General features: G+C 45.7%; 1 protein-coding gene across 1 annotated transcript in view; it reads left to right on the top strand.

The window, feature by feature from the left end:
• The first annotated feature begins 14,414 nt into the window (after positions 1–14,414).
• The window catches only part of dennd6b (DENN/MADD domain containing 6B), a 113,872-nt gene continuing 112,515 nt past the window's right edge, over positions 14,415–15,771 (top strand). The window contains exon 1 of the mRNA XM_060842549.1: positions 14,415–14,633. Within this exon, the coding sequence (XP_060698532.1) occupies positions 14,415–14,633 (219 nt within the window). The remainder of the gene's footprint in view (positions 14,634–15,771) is intronic.

Genomic DNA, 15,771 nt, shown 5'->3' with positions numbered 1-15,771 from the left:
GCATCAGTTGGAGAGTTTTCGTTATTAAGGGAGATTAGATAGACTGGGATTATTTTCCTTGGAGCAGAACAGATTAAGGAGGGACACAACTGAGATGTACAAAATTATGAGAGGCAAGATAAGGTCGACAGAAAGGACTTTTTCCTCATCGTGGAGGGATCAATGACCAGGGAGGCAGAGATTTTAAAAGTTTAACATTTAAGAAGTACATGTGCACATATATGTGTAGGTCCCTTGCTCCTGCATTCCGACATGGGCATATGTCTAAGCTGAGGTGTTTGAAAGAATTTAACCACCTTTTTTTCAAAACAAATTTCTGTTGTGGTTAAATGTACTTGTTTGGGAAACATCATTGCTCACATTCAAGTTCACCCAATTCCATTTGAACACCAATATTTCAGTTTCTTATAATGTAAAACATGATGGGCTGAATCTTAGATTTTTTGGTTATTTATAGAGATCTTCACCTTGAGGTCTTCTATCTTATCTTATCATATTTGACCAAATTCCCCTCCATTAAGTTGTACCCAAATCCCTTTGCCCTGTGTTATGTCCGATTCCAGCCCATCATGTCATGTGCTGCTCCCAGAACAACTTGCCACTCATGGTTATCTGCTGAAAGATAGGAAAACCTTATGCCCATGCCACCGTTGAAAGGCTACTGTGCACTTGGACAAGGGTTGGAAATCCAATATTGCCCCTCACTGGCAATATCATGTCACAGCAGCCACAAAGCCCATGGCACATAGCCTGGCAGCATGGTTGACACTTTCTCGCATATCCAACCTCACTCAGCTTAATGGTCATTGCTTAACCATTACAATACACAATTCACCTATCTGGAAAAACATCCTATCTGAACACCTTCTCCAAATCACTGCTACTCAAGCCCATTGTTGAACCTCAGTTTGCCACTGTCCAGTATCACAGAATCCCTACAGTGTTGTAATGAAGATGGGGTGTACTGTACCTTTCAGAAAGTTAAAAGCTTGCAGTACTACCTGATAGCACCAAGTGTTTTGATCAAGATACAATGTAACTTTTTGGTCCAGCAGCTAGTGTAGCTGGTTGCCTGGAGACAAAAACAAATTTGAATTAGGCCAATCAGTTTCAAGTGTACTCCCAAAAAAAACCAAACTCCAATCAAGTTGGAATTTAGTATATTGATAATATTAAAAACCAATTAAATAATCCGATACTTTGGGGTAGAAGAGCGAGAAAAATTGAACAGTTGAGGGAGAACTGCCAAGTCACCAGCATGTACAGACTGCCTGAAACACAGCTCTCTTAAAGGTACATTTATCTATCAATGATCTGTTAAAGAGAAATCCTAAGAAAATCTCCAGAGGAAGACACAAAGAAGATTCAACAGCAGCCTGGTTTTGAAACTTGAATTTATGGTAAATCTTAATCGGGGTTTTATTGGACTTGTGTTATGGAAGGGAAAGTAAATGTTAAGTTAGAAGAAGGAGTTGTAAATAGTTGTTAGTTAATAATTCTCTATTACACTTTAAGAAATAAAGCTGTTAATTTTTTACTTTAAATAGTTCTTGGCCTCTTGAATTTTCACAGATTACTGCACAGGGTAAATCTTTTCTACGTTGCTGGTTTAAATTGGGGGCGGGGTGGTTAACCCCAAGTCGTAACAGTTTGGAAGCAGGCCATTTCATCTATCAAAGAGCTTCCCACCCCTACACTTTCCCCATAATCCTGCATTTCCCATGGCTAATCTAACTAGCCTGCACATTTCTGGACACAATGGACAATTTAGCACTGCCAATCCACTTTACCTGCGCATCTTTGGCTGTGGGAGGAAACCAAAGTATCCAGAAGAAACTCATGCAGACATGGGGAGAACGTGTAAACTTCACACAGACAGTTACCCAAGGCTGGAATCAAACCTGGTACAGTGAGGCAGCAGTGCTAACTACTGAACCACCATGCCGCCAGTAGGAACGTCACATATAGACAAGCAAATCGGTCAATTCCAAACATGTGCTTTTGTTCACAGAGAGCAAAAGGAACACAAACAAAATTAAGAGTCTGATGTTCACCCACAATGCAAACCATATGCTGGCATGGTGACCAACTACAACCTAATAGACCATGATTGCTTTTCAGACTGGAGGCCCATGACCAGTAGCGTGTGACAAGGATTGGTGCTGGGTCCACTACTTTACATTGATATAAATGGTTTGGATGTGAACGTAGGAGGTATAATTAATAAGTTTGGAGATGACATCAAAAGTTAGAGATGTAGTAGACAGTGAAGAAGGTTATTTCAAAAAACAACAGGATCTTGATCAGTTAGGCCAATGGGCTGAGGAATGGCAGATGGAATTTAATTTTTATAAATATGAGGTGCTGCATTTTGGAAAGGCAAATCAGGGCAGGAATTATACACCTGGGTAGTGTTGCTGAACAAACAGACCTTGCAGTGCAGGTTCATAGTTCTTTGAGAATGGAGTGTAAAATGGATGGGATAGTGAAGAAGGCATTTAGTATGCTTTTCCTTATTTGTCACAGCATTGAGTATAGGAGTTGGGAGATCATGTTGCGGCTATACAGGATATTGGTTAGGCTACTGTTGGAATATTGTGTCCAATTCTGGTCTCCCTCCTATAGGAAGGATGTTGTGACACTTGAAAGGGTTCAGAAAAGATTTACAAGGATGTTGCCAGGGTTGGAGGGTTTGAGATATAGAGAGAGGCTGAATAGGCTGGGGTTGTTTTCCCTGGAGTGTCAGAAAATGAGGGGTGACCTTATAGAGGGTTATAAAATCATGAGGGGCAGAGATAGGGGAAATAGACAAGATCTTTTCCCTGGATTGGGCGGATCCAGAATTTGAGGGCATGGTTTTAGGGTGAGAAGGGAAAGATATAAAATGGACCTAAGGGGTGATTTTTTTTCATGCAGAAGGTGGTTTTGCATGAACTGAGCCGCCAGAGGAAGTGATGGAGGCTGATACAATTATAAGGCATCTGGATGGGTACATACATATGAAGGGATATGGGACTAGATTAATTTAGGACATATGGTCTGCATGGACAAGTTGGACAAAGTGTCTGTTTCCATGCTGTACATCTCTATGACTCTATGATTGTCTATAACAGCCAGCTCTCATGTATTGGAAACGGGTGTCAAGGAGGTCCCATTAAGCTTCGATAGACTGACACAGTTCAGCTCTGCCATAAACAAGGACAGCTTCCTTCTCTCCAGTATTCTCATCCAATTCCTCCTCCTTGGAAAACTGTTCTTGTTCACCCAGTTCTTCTGCATCCACACGTCACCTTATTGCCTGCTCCAACTGCGAAGAGCACAGCATGGCAGGATAATGTAGGACAGTCTGTCCAGACTATACTGGTAGCATCCTATCCTCCCCCAAGAGGTCCAAGCAGCCAGACCACATCTTCAGCGTTCTGATCGTCTGCTCCTCCATGGCCATTTGAAGGAGGTTGTGCAATGTTGTCATGAGCCATAATCACAGTGGGTATCCTTTGTCTACCAGCCACCAATTTGTTCAGGCATCTGGACTCTCAAATGTACCAGAACACTCCAGGATGTAGGAATCATGGGAGTTGCTAAGATTGTGAGCAGATAACTCCAGGAAGAGGCAACACGCAGCACAGATCACTGGAGTTATAATCAAATAGAACCCCTCCCTACTGATTAATTCTGTTGTGTTTTCATTTGACCCTCTCAGTAACACATGCGTGCAGTCAATGGCAACCTACACCTTGCAGGAAGAAACAGTTATGTTCCTGAATTCTCATGTCCAATGCTGCAGCATTGATCTCATCATGGGGGGCCAAAAATGAACTTGTATGACCTGCACAGGTGGTCGCTGTCATGATGCATTTGTGGGAGCATGACTGAGGAATCTCACATAGGTTACCCATTGAACACTGAAATGAGTCAGACACATGGAGGTTCAAAGCAGCTCTCATCTTCACAACTATAGGAAAGGATGGTCTCCCAATCCTGCAGTCCTCAGGTGTTACTCCAGCAGGTAGTATAGTTCTTCACAATATCCCAGGACAAATGAAGCCTGTGCCATGAAGAGATACAGTCAGACCCTGTCAAGAGTGTATCTTTGTATTTTTCTGTACTTTTGAATGGAAAAAGTACTGTTCTAAAAACCAAGGATTATTAAAGGATTATTGCATTTTTTAAAAGCAAGTAACCTAAGTCATTCTAGTACTGCTCACACAGCTGTTTGTTCAAACAGTAATGAAAGTCTAGTTTGCAGATGAGCTGGAGCCATGGGCATACATAAATAGACCTTTGGACGGCAATAATTAGCTGATTAGTCTGTGAACTAGTGTTCAATTATTGATGACAAAGGCCTTCTGCCTGACAACAACTATATAATGGGCTCCCAGATAGTTGAATAGGTTGGAGTTGTACAGAGAGTTGTGAACACAGCCAAGTCCATCATGCAAACCAACCTCCTATTCATTGACTCCATCTATATTTCCTGCTGCCTCTGGAAAACAATCACAGTAATCAAACAGCCCTCCCACTGCAATTATACTCTGGATGTAAGTTTGCTCGCTGAGCTGGAAGATTCGTTTTCAGACGTTTCGTCACCATACTAGGTAACATAATCAGTCAGCCTCCGATGAAGCACTGGTGGTATGACCCACTTTTTATTTATGTGTTCAGGTTTCCTTGGGTTGGTGATGTCATTTCCTGTGATGATGGTACTTCCTGTTCTTTTTCTCAGGGGATGGTAAATGGGATCCAAGTCAATGTGTTTGTTGATAGAGTTCCAGTTGGAATGCAATGCTTCTAGGAATTCTTGCGCACATCTCTGTTTGGCTTGTCCTAGGATGGATGTGTTGTCCCAGTCAAAGTGGTGTCCTTCCTCATCTGTATGTAAAGATCCTAGTGAGAGTGGGTCATGTCTTCTGTGGCAATTTGTTTAGTTTTCTGCCTGTTTGTCCAATGTAATGTTTGCTACAGTTCTTGCACAGTATTTTGTAAATGACATAAGTTTTGCTTGTTGTCTGTGTAGAGTCTTTCAAGTTCATTAGCTGCTGATTTAGTGTCTTAGTGGGTTTGTGGGCTATCATGTTGCCAAGAGTCTGAGTAGTCTGGCAGTCATTTCTGAAATGTCTTTCATGTAGGGGAGAGTAGATAGGGTTTCTGGACATGTTTTGTCTGCTTGCTTGGGTTTGTTGCTGAGAAATCGGCAGACTATGTTCATTGGGTATCCATTCTTTTATGCTTGGTACACATGACAAGAAATGAAATTAAATCAACCTATTTGGAAAGGCAAGGACTGATTAGAGACAGTCAACTTGGCTTTGTGCGTGGGACATCGTGTCTCACAAACTTGATTGAGGTTTTGAAGAAGTAACAAAGAGGATTGATGAAGGTGGAACTGTGGACGTGGTCCATATGGACTTCAGTGTGTGTTCAACAAGGTTCTCCATGGGAGACTGGTTAGCAAAGTTAGATCTCAAGCAATATAGGTAGAACTAGCCATTTGGATACAGAACCGGCTCAAAGATAGAAGACAGTGGTGATGGAGTGTTGTTTTTCAGACTGGGGGCCTGTGACCGGTGGAGTGCCACAGGGAGCGGTGCTGGATCCACTGCTTTTCATTTTTTGTATAAATGATTTGGATGTGAGCATAAGAGGTATAGTTGGTAAGTTTGCAGGTGACACCAACATTGGAAGTGTAGTGGACAGCGAAGAAGGTTATCTCAGATTGCAACAGGATCTTGATTAAATGGGCCAATGGGCTGGGAAGTGGCAGATGGAGTTTTGTTTAGATAAATATGAGGTGCTACATTTTGGGAAAGCAAATCTTAGTAGGACTTATACAATTAATGGTAGGGTCCTCAGGAGTGTTGCTGAACAGAGAGACCTTGGTGTGCAGGTTCATAGCTCCTTGAAAGTGGAGTTACAGATAGATAGGATAGTGAAGATGGTGTTTGGTATGCTTTCCTTTATTGGTCAGAGTATTGAGTACAGGAGTTGGGAGGTCATGTTGCAGCTGTACAGGACATTGGTTAGGCCACTGTTGGGGTATTGGAAAGATGTTGTGAGTCTTGGAAGGGTTCAGAGAAGATTTACAAGGATGTTGCCAGGGTTGGAGGACTTGAGCTATAGGAAGAGGGTGTGTAGGCTAGGGCTGTTTTCCCTGGAGCGTCAAAGGCTGAGGGGTGACATTATAGAGGTTTTCAAAATCAGGAGGGGCACGGATAGGATAAATAGATCAAGTCTTTTCCCTGGGGTGGGGGGGGAGTCCAGAACTAAAGAGCTTAGGTCTAGGGTGAGATGAAAAAGATATAAAAGAGACCTAACGGGCAGCCTTTTCACGCAGAGGGTGGTACGTGTATGGAATGAGCTGCCAGCGGAAGTGGTGAAGGCTGGTACAATTGCAACATTTAAAAGGCACCTGGATGGGAATATGAATAGGAAAGGTTTGGACGGATATGGGCCAGGTGCTGGCAGGTGGGACTAGATTGGGTTGAGATATCTGGTCGGCATAGATGGATTAGATTACTTACAGTGTGGAAACAGGCCCTTCGGCCCAACAAGTCCACACAGACCCGCCAAAGCGCAACCCACCCATACCCCTACATATACCCCTTACCTAACACTACGGGCAATTTAGCATGGCCAATTCACCTAACCCGCACATCTTTGTGACTGTGGGAGGAAACCGGAGCACCCGGAGGAAACCCACGCAGACACGGGGAGAACGTGCAAACTCCACACAGTCAGTCGCCTGAGGCGGGAATTGAACCCTAGCTACTCTCCCTACATCAAAGACATCTCAGAAATGACTGCCAGACTACTCAGACCTCTTGGCATCATGGTAGCCCACAAACATACCAACACACGAAAACAACAGCTAATGAGCTCAAAAAACCCTATACAGACAACAGGCAAAACTAATGTAATTTACAAAATCCCTTATAAGAACTGTAACAAACTCTACATTGGACAAATAGGCAGAAAACTAGCCACCAGGATACATGAACATCAACTAGCCACAAAAAGGCATGACCCACTCTCACTAGTATCCCTACATACAGATGAGGAAGGACTCCACTTCATCTGGGACAATACATCCATCCTAGGACAAGCCAAGCAGAGATGCACGCGAGAATTCCTGGAAGCTTGGCTCTCCAACTGGAAATCTATTAACAAACACATTGACTTGGATCCCAATTGCCATCCCCTGAGAAAAAGAACACAAAATGCCATCACCACAGGAAATGACATCATCAAACCAAGGAAAGCTAAACACAGAAATAAAAAGTGGGCCATACCACCAGCACTTCACCAGAGGCTCACTGATGATGTTACTAGCATGGTGACGAAACATCTGAAAATGAACCTTCCAGCTCAGTGAGCAAACTTACACAAAGAACCTCAACCTGTGCTACAAAGTATCTCAAAACTCACTAGCAGTTATACTCTTTTCCATCTGGCAGAAGAGATAAAAGTTTGAATACACACATGACAAGATTCAAGAACAGCTTGTTTCCCTCCGTTCTCAGACTTTGGACCTCTCAAAAGTTAATTTTGATCTCTCTCTCTTTGTACCGTTTCTGCAGTTTTTACATGATATTCTGCACTATGTTCTGCTACCCTAATGCAGTTTGTACGGTACAATATACATGCTTAGCAAAACAGATTTTTCACTGTATCTCACTGCATGTGACAATAATAAATCAAACTCAAACATTTTGGCAGAAACTATTGAACCTCTGGAGGAGAAGAAGCTGTTTTGCTCTGCTATAAAAAGCCACTCAAGCCTTAAGATAGCCAGATTTTTTTCCCCACTCTAAGTGCTGTAATCTATAACTTTCATTTTTTTTATTCTCTCACAGGACATGGGCATTGCTGGCTAGCCAACATTCATTGTTCATTCCTAGTTGCATCTCCCTAATTGATAAGTCAAACAGATTTTATAATGAAAACAAGTCATTCTGTACCTTTTGCAAGCAATTATCTGGAGAAGGAGAATCAAGAAGCACACATAACCCTCTACTTTTTGTCATTTACATAAATGATTTGGATGCGAGTATAAGAGGTACAGTTAGTAAGTTTGCAGATGACACCAAAATTGGAGGTGTAGTGGACAGCAAAGAGGGTTACCTCAGATTACAACAGGATCTTGACCAGATGGGCCAATGGGCTGAGAAGTGGCAGATGGAGTTTAATTCAGATAAATGCAACGTGCTGCATTTTGGGAAAGCAAATCTTAACAGGACTTATACACTTAATGGTAAGGTCCTAGAGAGTGTTGCTGAACAAAGAGACCTTGGAGTGCAGGTTCATAGCTCCTTGAAAGTGGAGTTGCAGATAGATAGGATTGTGAAGAAGGTGTTTGGTATGCTTTCCTTTATTGGTCAGAGTATTGAGTACAGGAGTTGGGAGGTCATGTTGCGGCTGTACAGGACATTGGTTAGGTCACTGTTGGAATATTGCATGCAATTCTGGTCTCCTTCCTATCAGAAAGATGTTGTGAAACTTGAAAGGGTTCAGAAAAGACTCACAAGAATGTTGCCATGGTTAGAGGATCTGAGCTACAGGGAGAGGCTGAACAGGCTGGGGCTGTTTTCCCTGGAGCGTCGGAGGCTGAGGGGTGACATTATAGAGGTTTACAAAATTATGAGAGGCATGGATAGGATAAATAGACAAAGTCTTTTCCCTGGGGTTGGGGAGTCCAGAACTAGAGGGCATAGGTTTAGGATGAGAGGGGAAAGATATAAAAGAGACCTAAGAGGCAACGTTTTCACGCAGAGGGTGGTACATGTATGGAATGAGCTGCCAGAGGATGTGGTGGAGGCTGGTACAATTGCAACATTTAAGAGGCATTTGGATGGGTATATGAATAGGAAGGGTTTGGAGGGATATGGGCCGGGTACTGGCAGGTGGGACTAGTTTGGGTTGGGATATCTGGTCGGCATGGACAGGTTGGACTGAAGGGTCTGTTTCCATGCTGTACATTTCTATGACTCTATGACATCCAACATGCCAAAAGACTATCTCAGTGGACCCTGTGGATAGTGACCTTCTCAAGTATGACTGAGAAATCTGAGCGTAAGCTTTGCATAGTTATACAAGTGACTCTCCCCCATGAATCATCCAACTTCCCCCTAACCTTGGCTCCACCCCTAAACCAAGCCTCCTAACCCCTGACCGCCCACTTCATCCATCTACCACTATACTGATCTACCATCTAAACAAATCTAATCACCTCCTCCTATCCACTTACACATTAACCCATTCAGTGACATGCATGTTAAATATGAAAGAACATTTCAGTGTGTTACTGAATGAGCATTTATCAGAATATGGATTAGTGATGCTGGAAGAGCACAGCAGTTCAGGCAGCATCTAAGGAGCAGCGAAGTTGACGTTTCGGGCAAAAGCCCTTCATCAGGGATAAAGGCAGTGAGCCTGAAGCATGGAGAGATAAGCTAGAGGAGGGTGGGGGTGGGGAGAAAGTAGCATAGAGTACAATGGGTGAGTGGGGGAGGGGATGAAGGTGATAGGTCAGGGAGGAGAGGGTGGAGTGGATAGGTGGAAAAGAAGATAGGCAGGTAGGATAAGTCCGGACAAGTCATGGGTACAGTGCTGAGCTGGAAGTTTGGAACTAGGGTGAGGTGGGGAAGGGGAAATGAGGAAACTGTTGAAGTCCACATTGATGCCCTGGGGGTGAAGTGTTCCGAAGCGTAAGATGAGTCGTTCTTCCTCCAGGCGTCTGGTGGTGAGGGAGTGGAGGTGAAGGAGGCCCAGGACCTCCATGTTATCGGCAGAGTGGGAGGGGGAGTTGAAATGTTGGGGCATGGGGCAGTGTGGTTGATTGGTGCGGGCGTCCCGGAGATGTTCCCTTTAGCGCTCTGCTAGGGGGCGTCCAGTCTCCCCAATGTAGAGGAGACTGCATCGGAAGCAACGGTTACAATAAATGATATTAGTGGATGTGCAGGTAAAACTTTAATGGATGTGGAAGCCTCCTTTAGGGCCTTGGATAGAGGTGAGGGAGGAGGGCTGGGCGCAGGTTTTACAGTTCCTGCGATGGCAGGACAAAGTGCCAGGATGGGAGGGTGGGTTGTCGGTGGGCGTGGACCTGACAAGGTAGTCACGGAAACGGTCTTTGCGGAAGGCGGAAAGAGGTGGGGAGGGAATTATATCCCTGGTAGTGAGGTCTTTTTGGAGGTGGCGGAAATGTCGGCGGATGATTTGGTTTAAGCAAAGGTTTGTAGGGTGGAAGGTGAGCACCAGGGGCGTTCTGTCCTTGATAGGGTTGGAGGGGTGAAGTCTGAAGGCGGAGGTGCGGAATGTGGACGAGATGTGTTGGAGGGCATCTTTAACCACGTGGGAAGGGAAATTGCGGTCTCTAAAGAAGGAGGCCATCTGGTGTGTTCTGTGGTGGAACTGGTCCTCCTGGGAGCAGATACGACGGAGGCGGAGGAATTGGGAATACGGGGTGACATTTTTGCAAGAGGTAGGGTGGGAAGAGGTGTAATCCAGGTAGCTGTGGGAGTCGGTGGGTTTATACAAAATGTCAGTGTCAAGTCGGTTTTCATTAATGGAGAAGGAGAGGTCCAGGAAGGGGAGGAAGGTGTCAGAGGTGGTCCAGGTAAATTTAAGGTCAGGGTGGAATGTGTTGGTGAAGTTGATGAATTGCTCAACCTCCTCGCAGGAGCACAAGGTGGCGCCAATGCAGTCATCAGTGTAGCGAAGAAAGAGGTGGGGAGTGGTGCCGGTGTAATTACGGAAGATCAACTGTTCTATGTAGCCAACAAAGAGACAGGCATAGCTGGGGCCCATTTGTGTGCCCGTGGTCTGGAGGAAGTGGGAGGATTCAAAGGAGAAATTGTTAAGGGTGTGAACCAGTTTGGCCAAACGAATGAGAGTGTTGGTGGAAGGGTACTGTTGGGGACATATGGAGAGGAACAAATGGAGGGCTTGGAGGCCCTGGTCATGGCTGATGGAGGTGTAGAGGGATTGAATATCCCTGGTGAAGATGAGGCATTGGGGGCCAGGGAAATGGAAGTCTTGGAGGAAGTGGAGGGCGTGGGTGGTGTCTCAAACATATGTAGGGAGTTCCTGGACTAGGGGGGATAGGACAGTGTCGAGATAGGTAGAGATGAGTTCAGTGGGGCAGGAGCATGCTGAGACAATGGGTTGGCCAGGGTGGTCAGGCTTGTGGATCTTGGAAAGGAGGTAGAACCGGGCAGTGCGGGGTTCCCGGACTATGAGGTTGGAAGCTGTGGGTGGGAGATCTCCTGAGGTGATGAGGTTCTGTATAGTCTGGGAGATGATGGCTTCGTGATGGGGGTGGGGCCATGGTCGAGGGGTCAATAGGAAGAGGTGTCCTCGAGTTGGTGTTTGGCTTCAGCAGTGTAAGCAGTGTAGAGGTCAGGGCGCCAGACTACCACTGCGCCCCCTTTATCCGCTGGCTTGATGGTGAGGTTGGGATTGGAGCAGAGGGATTGGAGGTCTGCGTGTTGTGAGGGTGAGAGGTTGGAGTGGGGGAGGGGGTAGACAGATTGAGGCGGTTAATGTCCCGGCAGCAGTTGGAAATGAAGAGGTCGAGGGCATGTAATAGTCCAGTGCGGAGTGTCCAGGTGGATGCAGTGTGTTGAAGGTGGGCAAAGGGGTCCTCAGAAGGTGGGTGGGAATCCTGATTGTGAAAGTAAGCTCGGAGGCGGAGGCGACGGAAGAATTATTCGACATAATGGCGTGTATTAAATTCATTGATGCGTGGATGGAGGGGGATGAAGGTGAGTCCTTTGCTGAGGACTGATCATTCATCCTCAGTGAGGGAGAGGTCTGGGGGGATCGTGAAAACTCGGCAGGGCTGGGAGACGGGGTCTGGTGTGGGTGTGGAGCTGGGAGTGGGAGTCGGGTCTGTAACTGGAGTGGGTGTGGTGGTGGGGGAATGGGGGTGGAGTCATGAGCAGGGGTAGTGTTCCCCTTGGGGTTCTAGGGGGTGGGGATAGTGACAGTGGGGTCTGTGGGGGGAGCGTGTCAGCAGAGTGCAGGTGAGTGGCGCTGGTGGGGGCAGAAGTGGTGGTGACCACGGCAGTAGGGGTGGGAGAAGTCACTGAGAGTATGGCATCAGCGATGATGTGAAGGGCGGAAGTGATGTCATGTGTGATGCATGAGGAATTGTGAGGGGCAGAAGTGGTTGTGGGAGTGGCCATGATGGGGGCAGAAGTGACATCATCAATCAGCGTGGTGGTGGCAGCTGCATCAACCGCATGGCTAATGGCATCTGAGTAGTTTCTGAGGCCAGGGGAATCTTCTGGAATGTTTGAGGAGCGCTGGTTATGGAGGTAGGTAGATAAAAGTTTGTTGTACTTACAGTTTTTGATGTTTGACATGGAGTTGAAATACTGTTTGTTGAGAGTATGAATTCTCCTGAGGATGTAGTACAGAGTGGGTCCTTTGCAATTCTGAGAGAGTATGGCCCTCAGCTGAGGAGGACTGACTGTAGAGACGTTAGATGCTGGCACATTGCTGCAAGTGTTGAGCAGAGGATCTTGAAGGAGAACTGTTGCTGGTGTTTTTGAATCTGTTGCTGTTTGTCCTGTTCGGGTCCAAACTCTGCTGGTTTAAAGGTAGTCCGTAGTCCATGAGGGATGAGTTGGTTATGGAGGTAGGCACTGAGGAAGCAAATGTGGCTGTGGTAGTGAGTTTGTTTCACGACATGGTTGAAGAGCTTCAGGGCAGAGGAAATGACCTGGGAGTTGCAGTGGGAGAGGGACTCCCTGACATTTCAACTCCCCTCCCACTCTGCCGAGGACATGGAGGTCCTGGGCCTCCTTCACCACCGCTCCCTCACCACCAGATGCCAGGAGGAAGAACGCCTCATCTTCCGCCTCGGAACACTTCAACCCCAGGGCATCGATGTGGACTTCAACAGTTTCCTCATTTCCCCTTCCCCCAGCTCAGCACTGTCCCCATGACTTGTCCTACCTGCCTATCTCCTTTTCCACCTATCCACTTCATCCTCTCCTCCCTGACCTATCACCTTCATCCCCTCCCCCACTCACCCATTGTACTCTATCCTACTTTCTCCCCACCCCCACCCTCCTCTAGCTTATCTCTCCACGCTTCAGGCTCACTGTCTTTATTCCTGATGAAGGGCTTTTGCCTGAAATGTCGATTTCGCTGATCCTTGGATGCTGCCTGAACTGCTGTGCTCTTCCAGCACCACTGATCCAGAATCTGGTTTCCAGTATCTGCAGTCATTATTTTTACCCCAGAGGAGGAATATGTCTATTAGTGCCATAAAAAAGAAGAAAGGCGTCTGTTCAGTTTCCATTTGTTGATGTCTCAGTGATGTAATATGCTGAGTTTTGTAGAATACCCCATTGGCAAAGAATATTGGCAAAAAAAGTGGAGGAGTGAAATTGTGTATTTTGTCTGTTTGATCGTGCTCAGAAAGAAGGGCTCTGATCAGAAGATCTGGGTGACAGTTACTCTCACTAGTATTTTCTATTTTTTTTAATCTTCACCCATGCTAATTCTACTACTGCTCTTCCAAACCAGGATCCTTTCTCACTCCTTCTGTAATGACATTCTTAATCATCAAGATTCGACTACACCCCTTCCCTCCTCACCTTTTCCATTTTTGAAATTTTAAATACTATATACTGGAATGTTTACTTTCCAAACTTGATCACTATGTGGCTAATAGATCAAATGCACGTCTCATTTATTTGTGCCATTAAGTTGTTTGCCTTATCAAAAATTTTTCATGCATTCAGATAATGTGCCTAATCCAGAACCTAACTTCTGATTGTCATAGAACTAAACCCTAAATCCAACTATTATCTTAAGCCAAAAAAAGCTTTTTTGCTATACTTAGGTACACGTGACAATAAATGAAATCGATTCCTAACCTTAATGACTTGAATCCAACCCATGACAAATCCCAACTACCCAAATCCGTGATCTAAAACCTTACCTTGATGCTTTACACAAACTTAATCAACACCAGATCCTATCTATGTCCCTAATTCTGAGAAAGCTGATACATCTGTGACAAGTCAGGCTAACTTTAAAACTCTCTTCCCTATGATGTGTCTTGATTTTATCACACAGATCATTCAGCGAGAATACTCTCACTCCCCCGCTCAGGTCTCTTGGAAATGCTTTTGAAATCATTTACTGTTCGTTTTTTGAAAAATCTGAACTCGATACTCTTACTCTCCCCACTAGAGCAATCCTACAACACTCAAATACAATATGCCTTCCGATCATACAACAGAGACTCAGTTTGATATGGGCTGGTACCAATTCCACGACAATCACCTCATTTGGGGGTATGTATTGCACTGCAGCTGCCGCCTGAACATCTTGATTTGTTTCTGTCGTCTGACTCCATCCAACAGCGCATGCGTTAGCCGGCAGTCCGACCAGAGGCGCGCATGCCCGTTGGTTCCGTGCCGTGTGCGCATGCGTGCGGATTAGAACGCGGCGCCGTTGTCATGGAACTGTTGGAGGCAAGGGGTCGGGCTCGGACTGCGAGGCGTTATACGGTGCCCGGCCCCAACCCTGGCCCCGCACTTCCTTGGGACCGCTTTTCTGCCTGGCTCGAGTGTATTTGTGTGGTGACATTCGACTTGGAGTTGGGACAAGCTATCGAGGTGAGGGGGAGGCTCACGGATGCTCGGAGGTCGGGTTGGGAAGGTCCGGGGAGTGGAGGGCGATGAAATGTTGGCTGGAGTGATGTAAATACAGTTCATGTCTATGGTGTGTGCACTGATGCTGCTCATGCCCTTACCTCTTCAATATACCACCCGCTTTGGGATTTCAGTATAGCGGACCAAGTTCCAACATCTACTGCGCTGATAGCCTGCTCTACCTCACTGTGACTTCTGTTTTGACGCTGGTTTGCGCTGCAGAGTGACCCCAAAAAGCACAAGTTAAAATTCAGTACCGGTTAAGGTCACCTTGCCCTCCCTTAGAAGTGGTAACCCATCACCAGTCATAAAAGAACAGCCCAGTGGTCTCCTGGGACCGTGGCGACTTGACCCTATATTGTCAGATGTGTCTTTCTCAGTGTTCAGTCCTGGCTGAGCCATGATTTTCTCAAGTTTGACACCTCTAACGGGCACTCAGCGCTACCACCAATCTGTACAGTCGCCACTGCCATTTCCTACCCCAGGCACTGTAACTTACCCACACTAACTGCAATTTCAGTGTCTTGTTTGACCTTGAGCAGTGTCCCCATTTTTCCAATTCAAAAATGGGCAACGGTTGCCCAATAGCTTTACCCATTTCTACTATATCTCATCAGTCCATCTGCTGAAGTCCTTATCTTTGCCTTTATCATCTCCAGACTTCCAGGCATTCCTGATGATGGGCTTATGCCCAAAACGTTGATTCTCCAGCCCCTCAGAGGTCAGATACTGCCTGACCTGCTATGCTTTTCCAGCACTCCATTCTCAACTCTGATCTCCAGCATCTGCAGTCCTCACTTTCTCCTCATCTCCAGGCTTGACTATTACCCAACATTTCAAAACTTTAGCTTAACCAAAACCCTGCTACTTTTATTATATAGAGTCATAGGGATGTTCGGCATGGGAACAGACCCTTCAGTCCAACTCATCCATTCCAACCAGATATCATAAATTAATCTTGTCCATTTGCCAGCACTTGGCCCAGATCCCTCTAAACCCTTTCTATTCATATACTCATCCAGGTGCCTTTTAAGTATTGTAATTGTACCAGCCTCCACCACTTCCACTGGAAAGTTATTCCATACACGCTCCATCCTTTATG

Source organism: Hemiscyllium ocellatum, chromosome 23 (genome assembly GCF_020745735.1).
Source record: "Hemiscyllium ocellatum isolate sHemOce1 chromosome 23, sHemOce1.pat.X.cur, whole genome shotgun sequence".
NCBI classification, from domain to species: Eukaryota; Metazoa; Chordata; class Chondrichthyes; order Orectolobiformes; family Hemiscylliidae; genus Hemiscyllium; species Hemiscyllium ocellatum.
This window is presented reverse-complemented; position numbering and strand designations above follow the sequence as displayed.